The sequence below is a fragment of the Vicugna pacos genome, chromosome 22 (genome assembly GCF_048564905.1).
Source record: "Vicugna pacos chromosome 22, VicPac4, whole genome shotgun sequence".
Taxonomy (NCBI): domain Eukaryota; kingdom Metazoa; phylum Chordata; class Mammalia; order Artiodactyla; family Camelidae; genus Vicugna; species Vicugna pacos.
Window position 1 is genome coordinate 30,785,947 of NC_133008.1, and position 23,412 is coordinate 30,809,358.

Sequence of the window (23,412 nt, forward strand, 5' to 3'; positions counted from 1 at the left end):
CATTTGGGGGGAAACTCAGTCCCCGCCAAGGTCAGTTCCACTGTTATAAATCTTCCTGGAAAAACTCCAGAACCTCTTCTCTCTGTTTGCTATTTGGCTCTCATCAGAGGAGCCAGGTCTCCCACTCTCAGCACTGCTAGCATTGGGGGACAGTCCTCTGTGGGATGTCCTGGGCCCTGGGAGGGTGTGGAGCAGCCTCCCCGGCCCTCACCCATTCGATGCCAGGAGCCTTTCCAGTGTGACCACCACAGGTGTCACCCGATGTTGCCAAATGTCCCCTGGAGGCAGAATCGCCCCTCGTTGGGAACAGCCGCATCAGAGTAGCCACCAGGTACGCACCTGCCTCCTCTGCCAGGAGCCATCCTGCTGTCCCCTCCCGGTGCCAGGGCTTGGCACATGTGACGTGCACCGCAGACAGCCCTGCTCAGTCACCTCCCAGGGGCACCGCTGCGTCCGGCTGCCAGAGCAGAACGCAGCGGAGCTGTGCTGCGGACTGAATAATATCCCCCCAAATTCCTGTGTGGAAGCTGTGACCCCCAAATGTGACTGCGCTTGGAGATGGAACCTTTAGGAGGTAATTCCAGTTAAATGAGGTTATAAGAACAGAGCCCTAATCCAACAGGATCGGTGTCCTTGCAAGAAGAGGAGGAGAAACATGGCATCTGCAACAACGCCGATGGGCCTAGAGACGGTCCCACCAAGTGAAGTAAGTCAGATAAAGACAAGTATCATATGATATCACTGTATGTGGAACCTAAAAAAAATGGTACGAATGAACGCATTGACAAAACAGAAAGAGACTCACAGAGGGGAGGGTTTAGCTCAAGTGGCAGAGCGCTGGGTTCAATCCCCAGTAGCTCCTCTAAAAATAAATAAACCTAATTACCCCTGCAAAAAAAAAACACTAAAAAAAAAAGAGAGAGAGAGACTCACAGCCATAGAAAACAAACTTGTCGTTACTAAAGGGGGAAGGGGTGGGGAGGGATAAAGTAGGAGTTTGGGATTAACAGGTACAAACACTGCATATCAGATGGACGGGGGGAGGGTACAGCTCAGTGGCAGAGCCTGTGCCTAGCACGCGTAAGGCCCTGGACTCAATCCGTAGAACCGCCATAAAAATTACTAACTAAATATATAAATAAACCTAATTACTCTCCCCCAAAACAACAACAACAACAAAAAAGAATTTCAAAAACCAAAGTTTAAACAACACAGAAAACTACATTTAATAACTTGCAATACCTATAATAAAAAATATGGAAAAGAATGTATGTGTATAACTGATTCACTATGCTGTACACCAAAAATGAACACAACAGTGTAAATCAACTCAACTTCGATTAAAAAAAAAGTGGGAGAGAGAGAGTTAAGTCCTCATGTGTACACGGAGGAAGGGCCAAGTGAGACACAGGGAGAAGGTGGCCATCTGCGGGCCAGGAACAGGGCCCTCGCCAGCAGCCAAACTGCCCGGGACCTTGATCTGGGGCTTTCCAGCCTCTGGAACTGCAAGGAATAAACGTCTGTTGTTTACTAACCTCCTGGGCTGTGGTGTCTCATTGCAGCCCACCTGTTGAAGCTGCATCCTGACTTGCCCGTGCAGCCTAATCCCGAGAAAGAGGATTTTCGTGTTGACCAAGACTTACCGAGCACCTGCTGTGTGACCAGCTCTGTGCAGGGAGTGAAAGATGCTAAACCCCTGCCTCGTGGAGCTGAGGCTCTGGTGCAGACAACAGGCACAGAAGTGAAACATAAAGGCAGAGATGTTGCTGTAAAGAAAAACAGAGAAGGGTGAGTGAATGGAGGTCAGGTTCTTCTAGGAAAGTCCAAGGTGGTCTGTTTGAGGGCGACGCTGAGCTGAGACCTGGAGGAAGTGCCTCTGAGGCAGAGAGAACAGTGCGCACAAAGGCCCTGGGGCAGGACCATGCCTGGCACGTTGCAGGAACATCAAGGATGTCCACGTGGAGCAGAGTGAATGAGGGAGAGAGAGGAGGTGAGGGCAGGGCGGGGGTGAGGCAGGTCCTGAAGGGCCTCGTGGGTCCCCAGGGGACTTTGGGTATCACTGAAAATGCATCGGGGAGCTCACTTCAGCAATGTATTACTAAGATTAGAACAACACGGAGAAGACTAGCATGGCCCCTATGCAAGGATGACTCGCAGATTCGTGATATGTTCCATGTTTTTAAAACCTTAAGCTCAAAATTATAGATTTCTTTATTTTTCATTCACAGGCAACTGAAATACACGGTACAATGAAGTGGACAGAATAAATACTACATTTAGTTTTCTGCCTTTGAAAATTTTACAATAAAATCATTTCATTTTGTAAAAAAATTTATATATATTAATATATATAATATATATATATAGTAAAATGCATCAGGAAACCCAGGGACAGTCTTGAACAGGAAGGACATGACCCCATTTCTGTTTTCAAAACTCTCCCTCTGAGCCGGGTTCACCCTGCTGAAGAAGGGAATTGTTAAAATATGGAAGGAGGGAAGGAATAAATCCTGGGGTGATGGAATGGAATTGGAGGGATCAGTGTGAACTCGCAGTTCCTAACCTGGATGGACGGATGGATGGAAAGATAGACAGACAGACAGCTTTCGATGTAAATACATGAATCCATCTGTGTGTGTATTTTCCAGCTCTGCTCACTGGAAGGGCCTGAGAGCAGCAAAGTCCCACTAGTCTGAGCACACCCAGCAACCAGATTTTGGTTTCTAAACACCATTCTCCATCAGCAGGAACCAAGCTCTGCCAAGAGGTGACTGATGCCAAGTGTGGAGCAGGGAAGGGACAAGGTGAGCTTGGAACATCTTGCAGGCCCAGAACATAAGGAAGTGCTCAGAGAAATGTGGGGACATGTCAGATGACACAGGGGCCACCTCAGAGGGGCTTCTGAATAGGGGACAGTTTGAGCATCTCAGTAGATAATTTCAGATTACTGCCCATGGCAACCACTGTGATAATGACTCAAGTGAGAAAGCGAAGCGGATCAGCGACAGCCTGAGGAGAGACAGGATGTTTACCTGGTCCCGAGTATGTCCTCACCAGGTCCCCATGACTTAGAAAGGGAAGACAGCAACCACCACGGCCCGGCTGACATCACCGGAGGTGGCACAGACAGGCTTTATGCACGTCCCGCCACAACGCCCCGAGGAGGACACAGCGCCACTCCCAGGAGATCCCTGCCAAAAGTGCGCAGCCTGACTGTGACTGAGAGGAGACACCACACAAACACGAACTGAGGGGCAGTGTGCAGGACAGCTGGGCTGCAGTCCTCAAAGCCGCCAGTGTCCTGAGTACAAGGCAAGTCCGGGAACTGTTCTGGGTGGAAGGAGCCTGACGGATGTGAGACTCCGACACACTTTGCAGCCCAGGATTTCCTTTTGCTGTAAAGGGCAGTATCGGGGCAACTGTGAAATCTGAATGTGGACCACAGACCAGGTAAAAAACACTGGCTCAATATTATTCTCTTGACCACACATTTTTGACCATGACACTGTGGTTCTGCAAGACAGCGTCCTCGTTGGTAGAAAATACCACCTGCTGAGAATTTGGGGTTAAGGTAGCATGATGCCCACAATAAAATCTCAAATGGATTAAAAAGGAGAGAGAAAGAGAGAGAGAGAGCAAATGTGGTTAAAAAAAAAAAAAAGAGCCACACTTGGGGAATCTGGGTGAAGGGCATCTGAGAGTTCTTTGTACTATTTTTGCAACTTTTCTGTAAACCTGAAATTATGTCAAAATAAAAAGCCAAAAGGAAAAGTAAACTTAAAATAAAAAACCCAGCTCCCTCTGACCGCTTTACGTTGCGGGGGACGGACAGCGGAGAGTCCCACGGGCCTGCGCCCCAGCCTTGGCTGCTCCACGTCCTGGTTCCGAGTCTTTGCACGAGTCGCTGCTCCTCACTGAGCTGGTGTCCTCAACTGTACAACGGGTTCGTAATAGTAACAGCATCTATCTTTTTAAAACATTGGTTTGGAAGGTCTAGCCCAGGACCTGATGGTGAGCTGAGCAACCAGTCCAAGGGTGGTCGGGGTGGCACGGGCGGGGGCGAGGCTGAAGAAGTCATGGAAACGTTGATCATGTCCCTCCCCTACATTCTCTTCGTTCTCTTGCCATAGTCCCCATTTTTTTAAATAGAGGGTTCCCATTTTATGAGGAAGGAATATCAAGGCTTGGAGGTTGCACAGAAGTTGCACCTTAAAGGATCTGAACCCCGGTCGGCATCTTTCCCTCCAGTCCACCGTCTCCCGCCTCCCCCGCCCCCGTGTCCCATTTCACACGGAGCCCCGATGCCTGTGGTTTCCCACGGCGGAGCATCTCCCCCTCACTTTCCCCCCAGGTGGTTCTACTGGGCCTGGCCCCACCCACTTACTTTGATGGCGCCCGTGACTCAATCAATCCGAGCATTCCTCCCAGCCACGGGCGTGGGGGGCAATGAAGTCAGTCATGTGATCTCATTCTGCCCAATCAGAGCATTTCCCTCTAGGCCTTTAAGATTGAGTGGGGGGATGGGCAGAAGGTACAAACTTCCAGCGTAAATAAGTCCTACGGATGCAATGTACAGCATGGGACTGCAGGTGCTAAGACGTGCTGCAGATTTGCAAGTTGCTAAGGGGGTAGATCTTTAAAGTCCTCATCACAAGAAAAAAGTGTTCTGTAACTGTGTATGGTGAGATTGTTAACTAGTTTTATTGTGGTGACCACATCTCCACATGTATACAAATATCGAATCATTGTGTTGTACCCCTGCAACTAATATAATGGTATGTGTCAATCACACCTTTAAAAAAATTTAAACAGGGAAAACCATGTGACCCAAGAATGGCCAATCAAAGCAGTCAACTCAGGCCATAATGAGGGAAATCAGGGTGTCACATGACCTGAGCCTGGCCAGTGAGAATGAGCCCTAGGACTTAGGCTGTAATTAAGTAGAAGGAACCAGCTGGGGTTGCTGAGCTGTCAGGATGGAAGCCTAGAGCTGCGGGAGCCTGCTGGCCACTATGGGAGACAACTGTCCCAGGAATAAAGACAACACAGAGCACAGAAAAGCTGAGAGTGGAGAGACACAGAACCCCTGGCCCTGGATCAAGCCATGCCTGAAGTCAGCACTAACTTTCTGGATGTTCCATTCCATGCACTTAAGCCGTTTCAGTTTTTCGTTTGTTTGTTCATTTGTTTCTTTTTGTCACTTGCACTAAAAAAATCCTAAACAAAATGAGAGACAACTGCACTGAGCAAAATGGTGCTGACTTGCATCAGGCTAGTAACTCTAGGTGGTGAGAAACAATTGGATTCTGGGTACATGTGTGAAGCTGGGACCAGTGTGATCATTGATAGATTATAGCAGCGTATTTGTTTGCATAGTTATTTAATTCCTATCTGGTTCCCTGATAGACTGTAAGGTTGGGGTCAATGTGGATCACTGTATCCCTAGCATCTAGACCAGGGTCAAGCACACAGTAGGTCTTCAAACATTCTTCTTGAGTGATAGCTCTGGGGGTGGAGGAAAAGACAGGGATTCCAAAGATACATAAATAGCAGAATCTATCATTGCCCCTTTCTGAGCCTCAGTTTCCTTATCTGAAATATGGGGATAATAATTACTACCTCACTCACTCATTTCACAACCTGATTTTTGTCCCGAGTATCAATCCTTTTCCAGAGCAAGCTGTGTGCTGGGACACAGCAGTGAACAAGACAGGCTCTCAGGGAACCTTTAATTTCACAAGGCTGACAGATAATAAAGAAGACAGCAATTAAACATGATCATTTCCAAGTGAGAAATGCTATTTTAAATAATAAAACAAGGTGATATAATAAAGAATGAGTTTTTTTCCCCATTGGACTGGTCAGGGAAGGCCTCTCTGAGGAACTGCTATTTAAGCTGACAAGAAGGATTAAGTCCATAGGAAAAGCTAAGGAAGAGCATTCTAGGCAGAGGGAACAGCAAGTGCAAAGGCCCTCAGGTAGGTCTGACCTTCCATGTCCAGGTGCCTCGCACTGTAGTGCTAGAAAAGAAAATCAGAAGCAACCTGGGCACATAATAAGTGCCTGGTTAATGTCAGTTTATTTCCCATCCTTTTCCCATGGCAAACAGCCTGGCAAATAGGAGGCATTTGTTAAACAAAGGAAGGTAGGAGAAGGGAAAATATAATTTGATATAATCATCACTCATTTTCTCACTGAGTGGATTTGGAAAGTTATGTGAACTAAATCTGGCCAATCAGAGCATGTATTCAGACAATAAGTCTTGAATCAGGGTAATTATGTGACCCAAGCCTGGCCAATCAGAGGATTCTACTAAGCTAGAAACCGTACATCTAGGATGTCAGGTGTCAGCCATGAATGCTAAATGCTTTCTGAGTCCTATCTTATTTAGTTCTCCCAGCAACTCAGGGGATCCTTACAATACATTCATTCACCACTTATTCAGTACTTACAGTGAGCCAGGCACTGTTCTATATGCTAAGGGCACGGCTGTGACCAAGACAGACAGAAATCTCTCCCTCCTAGAGTTGACACTCTAGTTGGGGAGAAAGCCAACCAATAAATACATGAAGACATCACAGCCTAGATGGTGATGAGTCCCATGTAGCCAGGAAAACGTGGACCACGTTACTGGGCTGGGGACTGCAGGGAGCAGCTGCCACAGGGCTGGGAAGAGGAGAGCAAGTAAAGCAGGGTACACTAGTGCACGGCTGGACCCCATTTTTATTTAGAATTTTGACATTTTGTTCATCATGGAAATTTTTTTGTTATTTTTGATGTGTTCAAATATTGCCTTATGCAAATCAAAATCACGAGATACCATTTCACACCCAGTAGAGTGGATATTTTTTATATATACACACACTTTTTTTATAGGACAATAACAAGTGTTGAGGATGTTGAGAAATTGAAACTTTGTGCATCACATTTGGGAATGTAAAATGGTGCTGCCACTGTGGAAAACAGCTTGGTGATTCGTCAAAGATTAAACACAGAATTACACTACAACCCAGCAATTCCATTTCTGGGTATACACCCAAGGGAACTAGAAGAACACATTCACCTGAACACTTGCGTAGGAATGGTCCCGGCAGTATTATTCACAGTGGCCAAAATGTGGAAATGATCCAAGTGTCCATCAGCAGGTGAATGAATGGCTGCACAAAATGTGGTCCATCCTGACAATGGAACTTTACTCAGCCACGAAAAGGAGTGAAGCACGACATACATCACAGCCTTGAGACTTTGATGCTCAGTGAGAGAAGCCGGACACAAAAGACCACAGAGCACGTGAGTCCATTTATATGAAAGGTCTACACAGAGACAGAAAGTGTGTTGGCACTTGCCAGGGGCTGGGGGAGGGGTGACTGCTAATGGGGGTGGGGCTTCTTTTTGGGGTGACGGGATGTTTTGGAAGTAGACAGAAGTGAGAATCGCACAGCATTGTGAATGTGCTGAATGTCTGTAATGATACATTTTATGTACATTTTACCACAATAAAAAATCGATTGCATTAAAACAGCACCCATCTTGTTGACTGAGATTTTTGGTGCCTCCTTAAATTTTATACCTTAAGAAAGTGTCTTACTTGAAAGTACCTTCATCCTAGTCCCAGTCCTGCCAGAATTACGCAGGGAAGCCACGATAAGGCTTCACTGAGAAGGTGATATTTAAACCAAGACTGGAAGGAGACAATGGACTTAGCCAAACTGGGATTTGAGGGTGAACTTTTCAGGCAGCAAGAACAGTCAGTGCAAAGGCCCTGGGGCGGGACACGGGGCCCTGCCTGGCATGTTCCCCAAGTGAGGAGACCCATATGGCCGGAGGAGAGTGGGTCAGGGGGAGAGAGGGAGGAGGAGAAGGCAGGGAGGGTATGCGGCAGGTTGTGTAGACCCTTGTGGACCATGGGGAGGACTTGGATTTTTACCTCGAGGGAAGTGGGAGTCCCGGAGGGCTGTGGGCAGAGGAGGGGCAGGACCTAAATCAAGTTTTTAAAGCCTCTGCTCCGCAAGGGAAGAGATTTTTGGCCTCCTTGGTCACTACTGTACACCTCCACATGCTGGGCACACAGTAGGTGCAATAAACATTCACCGAGGGAATGAGTTCCACTGTGGGGGGCGGGGTGGTGAGGGTGCAGACCAGTAAACTCACGTTGCCCCAGGTCATCTAGCCCGGCTGTGGCAGGCCAGGGGCTTGAACCCAGACCCGGACAGCTGAGGCCCCAGCCCCTCCAGGCCAACCACAGGGAGGTCCCGCACCTGCTCGGCGGCCACCTGTTTCCGCCCCGTCCTCTGATTAATGGCCCTGCAGCGCCATGCATCATGCGCCAGCCAGCGCCTGTCTCTGCCCGGGAGGCCGCTGGGCCGGGCCCTCATTTGTAAGCAGGCTGCGAGGCTGGTCTCAGACTGTGGGAGACAGGAGACAGATCCCCACCCCAACGTGGCCCCAGATGTGGCCCTGAGGACCCCAGGGAGAGGAAAGAGCAGGATGTGGTCCAGAGGAGGTGGGGATGGGTGGGACTGAGGGGTGTGGGGCGGCAGCTGCCCAGACAGGAGGATCTTCAAAAGCTCCAGTTCCCCCCAAGTTAATTATGCCATTAAGTCTCTTCCCTCCCGGCTTGCTGCCTTCTGCCCTACCTTTCCCTCACCCGCTGACACTCGGTTCTCTCTGCCCCCAAGAGCTCCTCTGCACAGCAGGCCCAGCCCAGCCTGTGCCCCTCCCGAACGTTAGTTTGGGCCTCCTCCCTGGTCTACTGGCCTCCCGCCTCGCCTTCATCCATTCCCACTACCGGCAAGAATCTTCTACCATTCGTCCTGGTGGTCTCTCTGCTGCTCTAAGCCAGGGCGTCTCAGCTGGGGGCGATTTTGCCCGGAGGATGCTTGGGACTGGGAGGTGCTCCTGACATCGAGTGTGTGGGGGCCAGGGAGACTGCTCAACATCCCACAGTTCCTAGGATGGCCCGCCCCAGAGAGTGATCTGGGCCAGCATGTCAGGAGTACAGACTGACAAGCCCTGCTCTAAACCCTCTCATGGCTCCCTAGTGCCCTCCAGGTACAATCCCAACTCCTCAGTCCAGAATGCAGGCACCTGCATCACCTGGGCCCCTGGCCCTTTCCAGCAAGTATTCCCACCAGCCCTTGTCTCCATGCCCCACCTGGAGGGGCAGTACTGCAGTGCAGTCAAGGGCCCAAGGCCCTGGGTTGACATCCTGATGTTGCCACCCACCAGCTACGTGATTTTTGGCCAAGTCTCTAGGGTTAAAATGCTAAAAAAGAGACTGGTGCATAGTAAAAACTTATACAAGTGGGTTGGTTTACTATTATTCATAGTCCAGGTCAGACTTCTGGCTTCTCCACATGCTGAAAGGCCCAGCCCTGGCACCACGGCACTGTCTAGGGTTTGTTAAAGCGGTCACCAAGTGCCCTGATACTGGGAGCTGCCTGCCGAAATGAGGGTCAGAGGCAGGTGGCCTCCCAAGAGAACCGGTGTCTGGTCCCCAAGAGGCAGGGGCGGGGAGGATAGGGAGCAGGGCTGGTTTCTGGGCCTGTGACTTGGCGGCCCTGCAGGACCCTGCACTTCAAGGAAGGTCCCCACGCTTGGTTTCCTGCTCGGTCGTCACCATCTTGAAATCCCTGATCTGTTTTGAATAACAGGGTTTCCATTTTCATTTTGCCCTGGTGCCCTGACAATTCTGTGACCCCTTCCAACTGGGGACTCCGATATGATTCGTGGAGTCTGCATATTCCAGAACCATTAGGAAGAGTAAGCTTTCTAAAAGTCTGGGCCTCTTCTCTTACGGCACTGGGACCAGGGAGACCCTGCATTCTCAGAGCTCACCTGTGGCCCCGTTGGATGCGGTCTTATTTAATGTTTTCCTCATTGTGAATTTTTGACCTTAATTTTTATTTTTAAAAATATTGTGTCAAAGTACTATTTTATCTTGAAGGGTATTTTGGTGGAAGGGGCTTTTATTTTGCTAATTCACTTCAACCTAGTCCTGGCCCTGCATCTGCCCAGGAAAGGAGACCAGGGTCCTAATTCTCTATTTTACATATGGGAAAACCCAAGGCCCAAAGAAGTTACATTCATCCGGAAGGCAAGATGCATAGGTGATGATGATGGTGATAATTAAGACTCTGTATATTTAGCCTTTGCTGGGGCTTAACATGCATTATTTCAACAGCTTCTTCGAGGCCTGTGCTCTACATGGCAAGGAGAGAGCGTCTATCAAAGTCCAGGTCAGTCCCGTCCCACCTCTGCCCACAGCCCTCCAGGGCTCCCACCCCTCACAGCGAAAGCCCACGTCCTCCCCACAGCCCACAAGGCCCTGTGCCATCTGTGCGGCCCCGTCACCAGCTAAAGAATTTGCAGAGCCCAATGCAAAACAAAACTGAGAGGCCCCTTGTTCAAAAATTATTAGGCATTTCCAGACCACAACAGCAGATCATTAACCCAGGCGCAGGCTCTTCTGGGAGCAGGGCCCCTGTGTGAACGCATGAAGCCACTGGCCCAGCCTCCCTGCCCTCCTTTCCTCCCAAGCACCCCACCCCCACCCGGTGCCAGGCACAGTCCTGCCTCAGGGCCTTTGCACTGGCTGTTTCTGCCTCCTTGAATAAGCCACCACCCCCATAGCCTACTGGTTCCCTCTCACCTTCAGGTCCTCTTAAGGGCCCAGGAGACCCTCTCTGACCTCTCTCTGTTTAAAATCGCACTTCCTCCACCCTCCCTCCTGCTTTATTTTCTCCATAGCTGTTACCACCATCTGACTTGCCAGAGGCTTGGCTCAGGGATTTGTGTCTCAGTCTCATGTCATCTCCACCAGGGTCGGGACTTTGTACCCCCTCCCACCCCCATGTCCTGGAGCAGGGCCTAGCACACAGTAGGCGCTCGATAAATGTGTGTGGAAGGCACGGTTCCCATGGGGTATCACCACTGCCCTCGTACAGAAGAGGAAACCGAGGCTCAGAGAAGAGCCAGTGAGCCAAGGTTACGGAGCATGTCCCTGGCACGCGTCCGGGTCGCGCCATGACAGCGCCGGCGGCTTAGATGGGGGCAGCCGGGCCCCTGGCTCTGACAGACGGGGAAACCGAGGCCCAGGCCGCGGCTGGGGCCACCCAGCCGGGAGGGGCCGCGAAGAGGCGGGGGCGCGCCGGGCCCAAGGTCACCGCGCCGGCTGGCCCGGGGGAGGCGGATGGGTGGGGATCCACGGGCCTCCCCGGGCGCGCGCCCCCCCCCGCCTTCGGCGGCGCGCACGGGGCCCGGGAAGCAGCAGCAGCGGCGGCGGCAGCAGCAGGTGGAGCCGGAGCCTCCGCGCAGCAGAGGCCGCGGCCACTGCCGGCGTCGCCGCCATTAGACAATAGGAGCGGCGGCCGGGCGTGCGGGGAGGCGGGCGGCGGGGAGGGGCGGGGAGGGGCGCCGGGCGCGCAGGAAGCGGGGCCCGGGGCGCGCCGGGGCCGGGCGCGCGGGGAGGGGGCGCAGGAAGCGGGCGAGGCCGGGCGCGGGAGGCGGCGGCGGCGGCCCCGGGAGCTGCCGATCGGCGCCGGGACAAAGGCGCGGCCGCCCGGCGCCCCGAGCAGCCCGAGCCGGGGCGCACAGCCGGGGCGCAGCCCGCGCCCCCCGCCGCGACTGACATGATGTTTCCACAAAGCAGGCATTCGGTAAGCGGGCCCCGCCGGCCCGGCGCACCCCACCCCCCGCTTCGGGGCCCGGCACCCACCCCCAGTTCCCGGCCGGGCCACCTCCCCGCCTCCAGGCCCTGCGTCCCCCTAGGTCCTGGCCCGGCACCCCCAGTTCCCAGCCTGGCCATTGCCTCCCCCAGGTCTGGGCCCGGCACCCCCCAGCTCCGAGCCCTCGCCCCTCGCCCCAGGTCCTCGGCGGGCCATCCCCCCACAGGCTCCCAGCTCGGCGCCTCCCCCCAACTCCTGGGCCCAGTCCCTCCAGCTCTGGGCCCAGCGCTACCCCCACCCCCCCACACACACACACCGCCGCCGGCTCCCGGGCTCCCTCCCATCCCCGTAGCTCCTGGTCCCCCTCGCACCTTCCGGGCCCAGAGCCCCCCTAGCTCCCAGGCCAGGTCCCCTTCAGCGCCCAGCTCAGACACCCCCCACCCCACAGCCCCTGGGCCCTGAGCTCCCCCCACCAAGCTAGGCTGGGCCTCGGCGGCCTTGGCCTCGGGCCTGGGGCGCTCTGGGAGCTCCACCAAGCACCTCTAACGCTGGGGCTGCTATCGGGGCCTGGGAGTAGGGGGAGACCCGAGGCGCACCCCTCCCGGAAGAACGCGGCCCGGAGGAAGAGTGCTAGGAATCTGGGGTGGGCCCCCCGGAAGATTTCGGGTGCTGAAAGAGGCCTCTCCCCTAAAGGGACTTTGCAAGGAAGCCTGGCCCCCCAACTTGGGGAGGGGGCTCTCTTGGACGCGTTCTCCCCCCTCCCCGAGGCAGTTAGGGGGCTCAGACATACCACCCCTCCCCGCGCTTTGGAAGCGCGGTAGAGGGCGCACCCTGCCCCCCACCAAGGGCGGGCCTTCAAACGCACCCCCACAGCCTGGGGGTGGCGGGGGACGAGCAGCTCCGGGCGCACCCACCCCCTCGGCTTCACGGGGAGAGGCGGGGGCAGGAAGCGAGGGCGGGGGCCGCGCCAGGGGCTGTAAACACAGCCCGGGAAGTGGGGCGGGAGGGGGGGCGCTGCAGCTGCGCCGGCTGCTGCCTCAGGACCGCCCAGGAGGGAGGTGGCCGGCGGCCCTGCGGGGTCCTGAGCCCGCTCGCCCCCTCCCTACAGGGCTCGTCGCACCTTCCCCAGCAACTCAAATTCACCACCTCGGACTCCTGCGACCGCATCAAAGATGAGTTTCAGCTGCTGCAGGCTCAGTACCACAGGTGAGCTGGGGGCTGGCAGTCCCTGCCCAGGGAGAAGGTGGGACTCCCCCTGCTCAGATGGCAAGACGGAGGCCTGGGGCGAAGGTTGTGGCCCCTGCTACCTACCGACACTCGGAATAGCATAGGTGCTTAGTGTCTCATATGGCAGGCCCTGCCTTAAGCACTTACAGATACTGAATTCATTTAGTCTTTAAGACAGTCCCATTTCACAGATCAGAAAACCGAGGCACAGAAATTTGAATGCTTTGCACAGACTCAGCTGTCTGGTTTCAGAGCTCTCTGGTTTCTCCCCACCCCGACCCCAGTCTGCACTGGATAAAAGACCTCCCAGCAGCTGGAGCTGGGGGTAGACTTTCCACCTCCCCTCTCACCCCTGCCCCATGGGAGAACGCCTGCAGCCTGTATCTCTCTCTGCCTTTGGAGAACGGGTTTCTGGCACCTGGTGGATTTCCCCCAGAATTTAACCTGACATTTCTAAAGGGCTTGCCCCGTGCCAGACTTAAGGGGAAGGACCACTGTTGCCTTCATTTTACACTAAGAGAAACTGAAGCCCAGAGAAGATAGGGATTTCCTGGGGTTGCCCCGCAAGGAAGTGGCAAAGCTGAGATTTATACCCAGTCTCTGGGTTGAAGATGCAGATTCTCAAGGCTCTGCTATGGCTGGGCAGGGGGAGGGCTTTGCCTGGGAATCAGAAGGGGGTCCGCAGCCATAAATACTGGCGAGGTCTTAGGCCATCTCTGGACCTCCGTTTACCCACACTCCTTTGAAGGATCCTGAGTTTTCTCCAAGAAGAAATGGGAAAAGGTGCTATATATCTTTTTCTTTGGGGGTACTTCTCATGCATGGGAACATACATGCTTTTGTTTAATCTTCTCTGCCATCTTGTCATTGTGCCCATTTTAAGGATGAGGAAACTGAGGCACCGATGGTTGAAGGACAGGCCCAGGAACTTTGTTCTGGTCCCGTGAGGAGGAAGGTTTAGGGGCTTTGCCTGGCAACCCTGGCTTCTCTGAGCCTCTCCAGGAGGCCCTCCCCTCCCTGCCTGGTGCAAGCGCAGTTCCCAGGGAGCATGGGGGCTGATCTGATTCCAGAGACTGGGGGTCCCATTGCTGCCACAGCGCTGTGTGACCTCGAGTAGGCCAGACCCCTCTCTGAGCTTTGGAGTCTCCACTCCCTGGGCGGGGCTTGCTGCTACACAGTGAGGCAGTCCTGTCATGTTGGTGCCTCATACAGTATCTGCCAGGCCCTCAGGAAGGCCAGAAATGCAGAATTTGGAAAGAAATTGCCTGATTTTTTTTTTAATCGGTGGCAACAAATGCACTACTTTTAAAGAAAATTAGAAAAACCAACTGTGGCTCACCCCTGAACTGAGGTACACACGTCACCGTCAGTCTGGTGGCATGAAACTCCAGTCTCCGAGTGACCATGAGATCAACTAAGCATTTATTGGGTACTGACTATATACCAGCATTAAGAGCGTTTCTGGTCTTTAATTCATTTCATCCTCACCACCCCACCCCAGGAGGTTGGTACCCAACAGACTTGGAGACTGAGGCCTGGGGAGGTAGCAGGATTTGCCCAGAGTCACACAGCATCAAAGAAGCAGGGCTGAACTTTGAACCCAGTCTTCCTGTCTTGAGTTTGTGCTCTCAGCTCTCTGCCTGTCACCCCGAAACCTTTGAGGGAGGCCTTTGAGACAGGCCTGAAGCTCATCCTTGCCGGGGGAGGCTGAGAGAGGCAAGGGGGTCCTGATCTCTATTAGCGAATGGTGACAAGTTACACCCGCCTCCCAGGGAAGTCAGGGCCCACAAGAAGGTCTGGAGACTCCTTGGTAAGTCCGGTCCAGAGCCCTGCTAGCCAGCTCCTGGCCCTGGCAGCCTCTCTGGCGCTATCTATTTCTCCCATGCTGGAGAGTTTCCCCAGAGGTTGAGAGCGTGACCTCTGAAGCCAGCTTCCTGGCTGTGTGACCTTGAACCAGTTCACTCAGCCTCTCTGGGCTTCCACTGCAACCTCCGTGAAAGGAGAGTGACTTAACAGGCCGGACCTCGCCGGGTGTCAGGGTAGGGTAAAGTGCCTTGGGCTCCCGGTCTGACCTGCAGTCAGGGCATTTGCTCCGACTTCTGCTATTTTTATTACTATTTTTATTGCTTTCTCTGCCCCTAGATCTGCGCGGTTGGTTCCATAATCCCCACTGTCTAACTAGGGCCCCTGAGGCTCCCCCTGCCCTATTTCCATAGAGAAGGAAGTGTCTGTCCCTCACCAAAGTTTGGAGCTTCCCTGTGCAAGGGAGGGATCTCAACCCAGCTTCCACCACCCCCCTCCTTGTTCTTCTTCAGTCTGAAACTAGAATGTGACAAGCTGGCCAGCGAGAAGTCGGAGATGCAGCGTCATTATGTGATGGTAAGCCAGCACCCCACCCCCCAGGTCCAGTGGGAAGGGATGGGGGACCCCAGACCTCCCTCCAGCACTGGCAGCTGCAGCCCTAACACTGGTCACCTCCTCTGAGAGGTGCGAGGAGTCGAGGTCTGCCCTCCATTCAGCAGCCCCTGGGCTGGGCTGAGTCCGCCCTGCTAGCCTGGCCGCCTGCCCAGGCAGTGGCCGAGGTGCCAAACCACCGGGTTGCAGCCTGGGCCTGCCAGGTCCCCCGGCTGTCCTTGGCAGCAGAGGAGGCAGCGGCTGTGAAAGCCAGGAACTGACGTGGGGGAGTGTGGATCTCTCCCCTCCCTCCCAGGGTCTGGGCATCCCAGGTTTAACCCCTCCTCGCTCAAGCTTGGGAGGACCCCTGGCAGCCCCTCCCCAGGCAGGAGGCTGACACTCTTGGAGGTGGGGATGGTTGGCACTGCATTCTTTGTCCTGACATTTGACACCCTGCCCATGCACCCTGCCAGGTTCACTTGCTCAGTTTCATACCCACCAGGTGGCGATTTACGAATCCAAACTCCCTACCTTTGTCCAGCCCAGAGCACAGTTCTCCCAGGCTATGCGGGCAGACAGACTCCCTGGTCTCAGAGGGATGGGGCTAGGGCAGAGAGAGGGGATGGGGCTGGGGCAGAGAGAGGGACCCAGGACTGGGGGACTCCAGAGTGGGGTGCTCCCCATTTGAAAAAGGCTGCATGGAGAATGGGGCATTACAGCTGGGTCTTGAAGATTGAGTAGGAGCTTGCTGGGCAGAGAAGGGGAGACCACACAAAGGCCTGGGAATGAACTTGGCTCTCGCCACCCACCCTCCCAAGGGTGATGCGGAGCCATGGGATGGTTTAGAGCCCCCCAGGGAGGGGGCAGGGTCAGATCTGGGGCGTGAGGAGGGGGACTGCTGGCCCCAGAGCCATCCCAGCAGCCCAGCGGGGTCTGTTTATCCTGGATTATTTATACCCAGGAAGGCAAACTTCCCCGGAGTCCAGGGCCACCCGCAGACAAGACACATAAAGATAAAAGATTAGGAGCCTTGGAATGTGTGTGTGTGTTGGAGGGCGATCATTATTCCAGAAACCAGGGCACCCAGGCTTCCTCTGGGGCCCTGAAGCTCCCCTGGCTTCCCCAGCGGATCCACCAGGCACCTGGGCCCCCCCCTCAAACCCTCCTGGTGCGGGTGTCTCCCCCCTTCCATCTCCCTCCCTCCTGCCTCCCTCCTCTCCTCTCCCTGCTGTCTCTCCATTTCTCCCTTCCTCTGCCTCTTGCTGTCTCCCCGCTTTGTCTTTCTGTCACCTCCTCCCCCCCTTCTTTGTCTCCGGAACCCCCCCACCCGCCCCCATTTCGCGCTCTCTGTCTCCCCCCACGCAGTACTACGAGATGTCCTACGGCTTGAACATTGAGATGCACAAGCAGGTACGCCTCTTCCCCCCCCTCCACTTCAGCATCCCCAGGCAGGTAGGAGCCCGCCCCGCCCCTTGGCTGAGCACCAAGTCCTTGCTGGTATCCTGTTACCTCTGAAGCCCCCCTCTTTTCTTTCTCAGGCCTCCCTGGGAGGTTTATCTCCCTAAGGGGGAGGGGCAGAGACTTTCCAGGACCTGCCACCCCTACCATTGTCTCCCCCTTGTGACGGTGGGAGGAGGGTGACCTGTGCCAACACACCATGGGACCCCCAGATTGCCCCTTGCCCTCCAGCCTCGCTCTTGCCATCTGTGCCCTGACGAAGCCAAAATCGGGTGTATCATGGGATAATGACGCCAGCTGCCCCCACCAACCCTCCCTCCCTCCCTTGGAGCGATCACCACCTACCAGGCCCCAAGTGGCTGGGCCTGGATTCCATCCACACTGTGCCCTTAGCAGCAGGGCAGAGAACCAGACTCCGATGCCCCTTTTGCCACTGGGTGCCCATGGGCCCGATGAGTTGCTCCGACCCTGGGCCAAGCTGGCCCTCTCTTAGATTAGACAGAACCCCCGGGCCTCCTGGGGCTGGTCTGCACCTGCCCGGCTGCCCGCCCGGGGCTGAGACGTCTGCGTGTTCCAGGCTGAAATCGTCAAGAGGCTGAATGGGATATGTGCCCAGGTCCTGCCCTACCTTTCCCAAGAGGTGAGTGGAGCCCCCAGGGCTGCAGGGAGAAGGAGGGAGATGAACTTTGAACTTTCCCCCACCCTCTCCACTGCAGCAACTGGTGCTGGGTGCCCTGGGGCACACGCCTTCGCTCTCTGGACCTCCCAGCCACCAGCTAGCCTGTGGAGAATTCCCCAGGCTGGAGAAACCCCAGGGGTGCAGGGCAGTGAAGGGAGGGGCCTCACCCTGCTGTGGAATTCCCAGCCCGAGTGAGTCATTTCACTGTAAAAATGTCAGCTACGCAGACGCACCAAGAATTGTGTTCCCTGCCTTGCTTCTGCCTCACACCCTCCTGAGATTCATCTTCAGGGCCCTGCCGGCCACTGCTGGCCCAGGACAAGAGGATATATGGCAAGGCGCTCCTCACACAGACGCAGGTGGACAGACAGACTTGCACAGGTGCAACACACACAGACCCACAGGTGCACACAGAAGCACGGATGTGCAAACAAAATGATGCAGACACGCAGATACCCGAGTGGACACACAGCTGCCCACAGAGGCAGACGCACTCACACCCCCGGGGGAACCAGGTACCCAGCTCTTCCTCATCTGCCTCCTGGACGTCTAAGACCTTTGGTGTGAGGCCCACTCCACACACACACACACACACACGTCTGGGTCACATAAGGCCCATTTCCTCTCTGCCAGATTTACTGTTGGTAATTCACCGTTTCCTTCTCCATCCCTGCCCATATCTCGGGGTCTTTCAAGTGATGCCCAGGGACAGTTCCAGGTGGACACCATGAAAGCCTCCAAGAAGGGGATTCCTGGAACCCTGAAGACCTAGACTGTGGTTTCCTTTCATGACAGGCTTCCTGGTAGCCAAGGCAAAAAAAAAAGGAACTTGGCAGATTCTAGCATCTGATGGCAGGAGAGACAGATTTTCAGGGAGGGCTGGGGATGGGGGCAGGGATTGCTCTGAACCTAGACTTCTACCCCAGCCCAGAGGAGAATTCACTGGGCCTTCCCCAGCTGTGGAAGAGGAGGTGCTTAGATGAGCAGATCTTAGAGCACAGCCCCTGAGCTCTTAGGACCAGGACTTGCCTGTCTGGTTGGCCAGGTTGTACACTGCACTGTTACATTGCACGTGGCATTGGATAGATCATGGTCTGGGGTTTCTCAGACTCACCTGCAGGCTTTTTCCCAAGATTATGGTACCAACTCCTTGGGGTCTTCTATGCATCTCCATTTCTCCCATTTTCTAGATGAATAGACTAAGGCTTGGGGAAAGGAAGCAACTGGAAAGAAGGGGATTTCGGCGTTGGGGGGCAGCTGGGAAGCCCTGGAGAGGGAGGGCTCTCACAGCCCAGATAGGAGTGTGGCTCCTGCTGGGCTCTGTGCCACAGCCCCCAACAAGATCAGGGCGACTCATCTGACTCCTCTCCACCCCACCCCCTTCCAGCACCAGCAGCAGGTCTTGGGAGCCATCGAGAGAGCTAAGCAGGTCACTGCTCCTGAGCTGAACTCCATCATCCGAGTATGTCCGGGATCTTGGCGGGTGTGGAGGGAGGAAGGGAGGGCCAGAGGTGGCTGACACTCCCCTTCCTCTGCCCCTGCAGCAGCAGCTCCAAGCCCACCAGCTGTCCCAGCTGCAGGCTCTGGCCCTGCCCCTGACCCCACTGCCTGTGGGGCTGCAGCCCCCTTCGCTGCCGGCAGTCAGCGCAGGCACCGGCCTCCTCTCGCTGTCGGCGCTGGGCTCCCAGGCCCACCTCTCCAAGGAAGACAAGAACGGGCATGACGGTGACACCCACCAGGAGGATGACGGCGAGAAGTCCGATTAGTGGGCTGTGGGGGTGGGGAGGTAGGGGTGGGCAGAGGGAGATAGACACGGAGAGAGGGACTTTCAGTGCAAGACACAGTGTAGCTTGGGATTGGCCAAACGCTGGTAATGTTTATGGTAGCCACCTGCTGGGGCCCTTGCCCTGCACGTGTGCCCCCCCCCGCTTTCCTCCTACACCCCGACTCCTGGCCTCCCTCCTCCTCCCCTGCAGCCGGAATGGGCGCATACCTGCTCATACCGCAGATGAGGCAAGCTGAGGCCTGGAGGCGCAAGTGGGAGGCCAGGTCAGAAGGGAGCAAAGCCTCATGAGGTCCAACCCCACTACCCCGCACCTCCCCGATTCGCACACGTGTAACTGACAGTCTGCCCGCCGGGGACCCTCCTGGCACACCCGGCCTCCCACCCTGGCACTGCATGCAAACACGCTAGCCGCCCCTTCCCGCCACCCCGGGCGTCCTGCGTCCCCCCTCCTGCCCACTCACCCTCTGCTGGTCCCCACGCCCACCTGGTCCTCTCCCCTCGCCCACGAGAGAGAGGGGCTGGGACAAAATGCGCTTAGCCTGGGGAGCAGGGTGGGGCCGGAGACCCAGAATCCCCTTTCTCCCCTTCCCAAATAAAGATGAGGGTACTAAAGTTGTCTTGGTTTTTATTTTATTTTTCCCCCTTTTTCCAGTATACTAGCTTGTCTTTTAAGAAAAGGGATGTTAAAAAAAAAGCAACACCCACACCTGTGTCTGTATATAGCCTTTTAGACTGTCAGCTTTTGTTGTGTTCAGTCGTTTGATCTCTACGGAGAGAAGTAAAAATGCTGTATTGAGGGTGGGCTTAGCTGTGCCTTTCAAATAAAGACGTGAGAAGGTTGGTTGCCGTGTTCCTGCCTCTGTGTTGCGGGCTGCCTGAGCTGTCTGCCTTCCCCGGGGAGGAGGGCTTCCTTCAAGTCTAAGCCCCCTTCTCTGTTACGAGGGGGTATTCAGAGTCCTAGCAGAGTGGGACTCCCCAGCTTGACGCATAGCCCAGAGAGGGTAGACGGAGGTGCTAGGTCTCACAGTACCGCCTAGGTGCTTGTTTAGCCAGCTGTTTAGACAGGCAGGCAGAGGGGCTCAGAAGAGCTAGGGGGTCGCAGAGCTGGTTAAGTGGAGCTGGTTTCTGAGTCCCAAGCCAGGGGGCTCCTGAAAAACATTCCTCACCCTAGAGACAGGATGTGGAGACTGGAATCCGCCCCCACTGCACACATACACAGATCCCTTTTTCCAGATAAGAGAAACAGAGCCCCAGTCGGACCTCAACCCTCCAAGGACCACTTAGAGGCTGCTCTCACCCCACTGCATCCAAGATGGATCACCCCCTGGGGGACCGAGCAGGAAAGGTGATTTCCCTGGTGCACCTGGCATTTGAGCCAAGAACTTAAGGCTGTCCACTCAGGATATGGAGAGGGGAGTGGGGGCTGCCATCCTAACACTGCAAGATCTATGCAAGGGCTGCGTGGCATAGAAATCACACCCTCAAGGAGCTGGGAGCACCAAGGAGGTCCAAGGACATCTCACCTGCTTTCCCAATCCAGTGGGAGCCAAGGGCACAAGGAGGGATGGAGTGAGAGGGAGGGGTGATGACAGGCGGCAGAGAGGGGACAGGGGTAACTCTCCTACTGGGTCCCACCCCTCCCCCACTGCAGCGAAAGCACCTCCCAAAATGCCAGTGTGACAGGGCCACTGCCTGCTTAACATTCATCCTTGTGTTGACAATCAGAACTCACCTCTGCCACTTGGGGAGTATAAATTGTTACATCCACCTCAGAAGGCTGTTTGGTACCCAGCAATTCCCCTGAATTTGGATGCTGGGTCCATCCAACAGAAATGCCACTAAAGTGTTGAGAGCAGCTGTAGTTAGTCATCATTGCCCCAAACTGGAAATCACCAGCTGTCCATCAAGGGTAGGATGGATATACTGTGATGTTAGTTGCCTGTGGAATATTATGCGGCCAGGAAAAGGGAGAGGCTACTGCACTCAACACCATGTGTCTTGCACACCTAACACTGAACAAAAGAAGCTGGTACAAAACAGTACATGCTGTGTGATTCCATTTATCTAAAGAAAAAAACAGGCCCCAGTGACCTATAGTATCAAATGTCATGGGGTTATCTTTGAGGAGGGGACAAAAGCAACTTCTAAGGGTAATGGTAACTTGGGGACTGATTACATGAGTGTGTTCACTTTGTGATAATTCATTGAATTGTTCACTTAGAACCTGTACACTTGTTTATGTGTTCTATTTCACAATTTTATTTTTTTTAATTATCCTTTATTATCTTCTTTTTGGGGGGTGGTAATTAGGCTCACTTATTTTATTGATTTATTTTAATGGAAGTACTGCGGATTGAATCCAGGACCTCAAGCATGCTAAGCATGCACTCTACCACGATGCTATATCCGCCCCCTATTTCACAATTTAAAAAAAAAATTACTTTAAAATAGACTATCTTTGGCCTCCCTGATCCTTGGAATAAATTCTAGGCCCAGGAGACCCTGAGGGCCGGTCCTGCTACCTACACCTCTCATCATTCCTCCTGCAGCCAGGTTGAAACATCTTGCTGTTCCTTGCCTGGAGGACTTTGCACATGCTGTTCCTTCTGCCTGAAACAGTGGTGGTGTTTTTTTTTTCCCCTCTCCCACGTTCTAATCCCACAGATTAGACTAAGACTCCTAGCAATCACTTCTGAAGGCCGCTCTGAACTTGGCCCCAAAGCAAGGTTCTTTGATACTCCCCAGCCCGAGGCCTACACAAATTCCAAGTGGAAAGCGACCAGCAGCTGTTATTAATATGTCACACAATGGCTCCTGGCATGCAGTCTCCAGGGTGGGTTTAAATCCTGGCTCTTCCTCTCACAGCAGAGCGATCCAGGGAAGTGGCTTCACCACTCTGGATCTTGGTTTCCCTATCTGTAAAACGGGTACAACCACAGAACCCACCATTGTCACGAAGATGGATCATATTATTTACAATCAGAGCCTGGCACAGTTATTTATTCACTGAGCCCCCACTCCCAGCCCCAGCAACACAGCAGGGACCAGGACAGACATACGTCCCTGCCCTTGTGGCTGGGGTAGACAGATGCATTAGGAAAACACAACATGTGTCAGCGGGTATGTGGATAGAGACCAAGGCCGAGAAAGGATGGGGGAGTGAGGCCAGTGAAGTCACTTGTCTGATCTGTTTCTGGGAAACTGTTCAGAGAATTAGCAGAAAGCCGGCAAGGGCTTACCAGCCGTCAGCTGTTATTATTATTATTATTACTGATGTTGCTGGCAGATGAAGGGCGCTGGGGTGGGGGGCCTCACAAGGCTGACAGTGTCCCCCTCAGGAGTCTTCTCCTAAGAAGGAGGGGCCTGCCCAGCCACGGACAGGTCTGTGACCTGGGGTCTCTCTGGGCCTCGGAGCCTCATCCTGCCCGGTGGGCTCGGTCCCCAGGTCCCCCGAGGAGTCCGCAGCGGGGCGCGTGACCAGGAGGTCCTGGGAGGGCCCGATCTCGGCCAGGAAGCCGGGGCGGGCGGAGGTGCGGTCTCCAGAGCCCCCCTCCCCGCCGCGGCCTCCCGCGCTTAACGACCGCGCCGCCGGCGACCTCGGCTAATTGATCCGCTAATGGGCCCCGCTCCGCGGCCGCGCCTAATGAGGCGGGAGGTTGGGGAGGAGGGGACGGTGGGAGACAGTGGAGGGGAGGAGGGGGAGAAGAGGGAGGAAGGGAGGGGAGAAGAGGAGGGGGAGATAGAGGACGGAGAGAAAGGAGGGGGAGGGGAGAGAACGGAGAGGAGGGCGGGGGGAGGAGGGAGGGCCAGAGGGAAGGGAGGGGGTTAAGGAAAGGAGGGAAGAGGGAAAGCAGAGGAGGGGGTGGGGATGCGAAGGAGGGAAGTGAGGCAGTGAAGGGGCCTTGGGGGAGGGAGGGAGATCGTGGGGAGGGACGGAGGAACTCCAGAGGGGGAGGGGGAGGGGGTTAGCCAGTGCTGTGCCCCCAGCTCCTTGGGCACAGGACTTGAGCAGAGGGGACTGGGTGCACCCATCCCCAGTCCCCCTCCCAGACCTTAGCCCTTTCTGGGAGTACCCTTTCCAGCACCCTCCCTGCTTCCTGGGGTCTTTCCAGGGGGGGATCTGTGTGCATGGAGGGTGTACAGGTCCCTGACTCACTCTGATGTCCCCACTGTCCTCAGTGCTGGAGTCTCACAGCCCCGCT

The 23,412-nt window shown here is 54.8% G+C and overlaps 1 protein-coding gene and 1 pseudogene across 1 annotated transcript; both read left to right on the forward strand.

Moving 5' to 3' along the window:
- Positions 1 to 2,080: 2,080 nt before the first annotated feature.
- LOC116285122 (U6 spliceosomal RNA) lies at positions 2,081 to 2,181 on the forward strand (annotated as a pseudogene).
- Positions 2,182 to 11,397: 9,216 nt separating this feature from the next.
- On the forward strand, positions 11,398 to 20,051 carry TLE5 (TLE family member 5, transcriptional modulator). Its single transcript, XM_072948016.1, has 7 exons — positions 11,398 to 11,657; positions 12,775 to 12,872; positions 15,209 to 15,272; positions 16,653 to 16,697; positions 17,323 to 17,385; positions 18,812 to 18,886; positions 18,969 to 20,051. The coding sequence occupies exons 1-7, from the start codon at positions 11,631 to 11,633 to the stop codon at positions 19,188 to 19,190; spliced, it is 594 nt and encodes a 197-aa protein (XP_072804117.1). The 5' UTR covers positions 11,398 to 11,630; the 3' UTR covers positions 19,191 to 20,051.
- The last annotated feature ends 3,361 nt before the right edge of the window (positions 20,052 to 23,412 follow it).

Bases quoted from the DNA above. Each gene is read 5' to 3' on its own strand.
- TLE5 (XM_072948016.1), top strand. From the start codon at position 11,631: ATGATGTTTCCACAAAGCAGGCATTCG. The intron at 15,273-16,652 runs GTAAGCCAGCAC...CCCCCCACGCAG, and splicing joins TGCAGCGTCATTATGTGATG to TACTACGAGATGTCCTACGG. The intron at 17,386-18,811 runs GTGAGTGGAGCC...ACCCCCTTCCAG, and splicing joins TGCCCTACCTTTCCCAAGAG to CACCAGCAGCAGGTCTTGGG.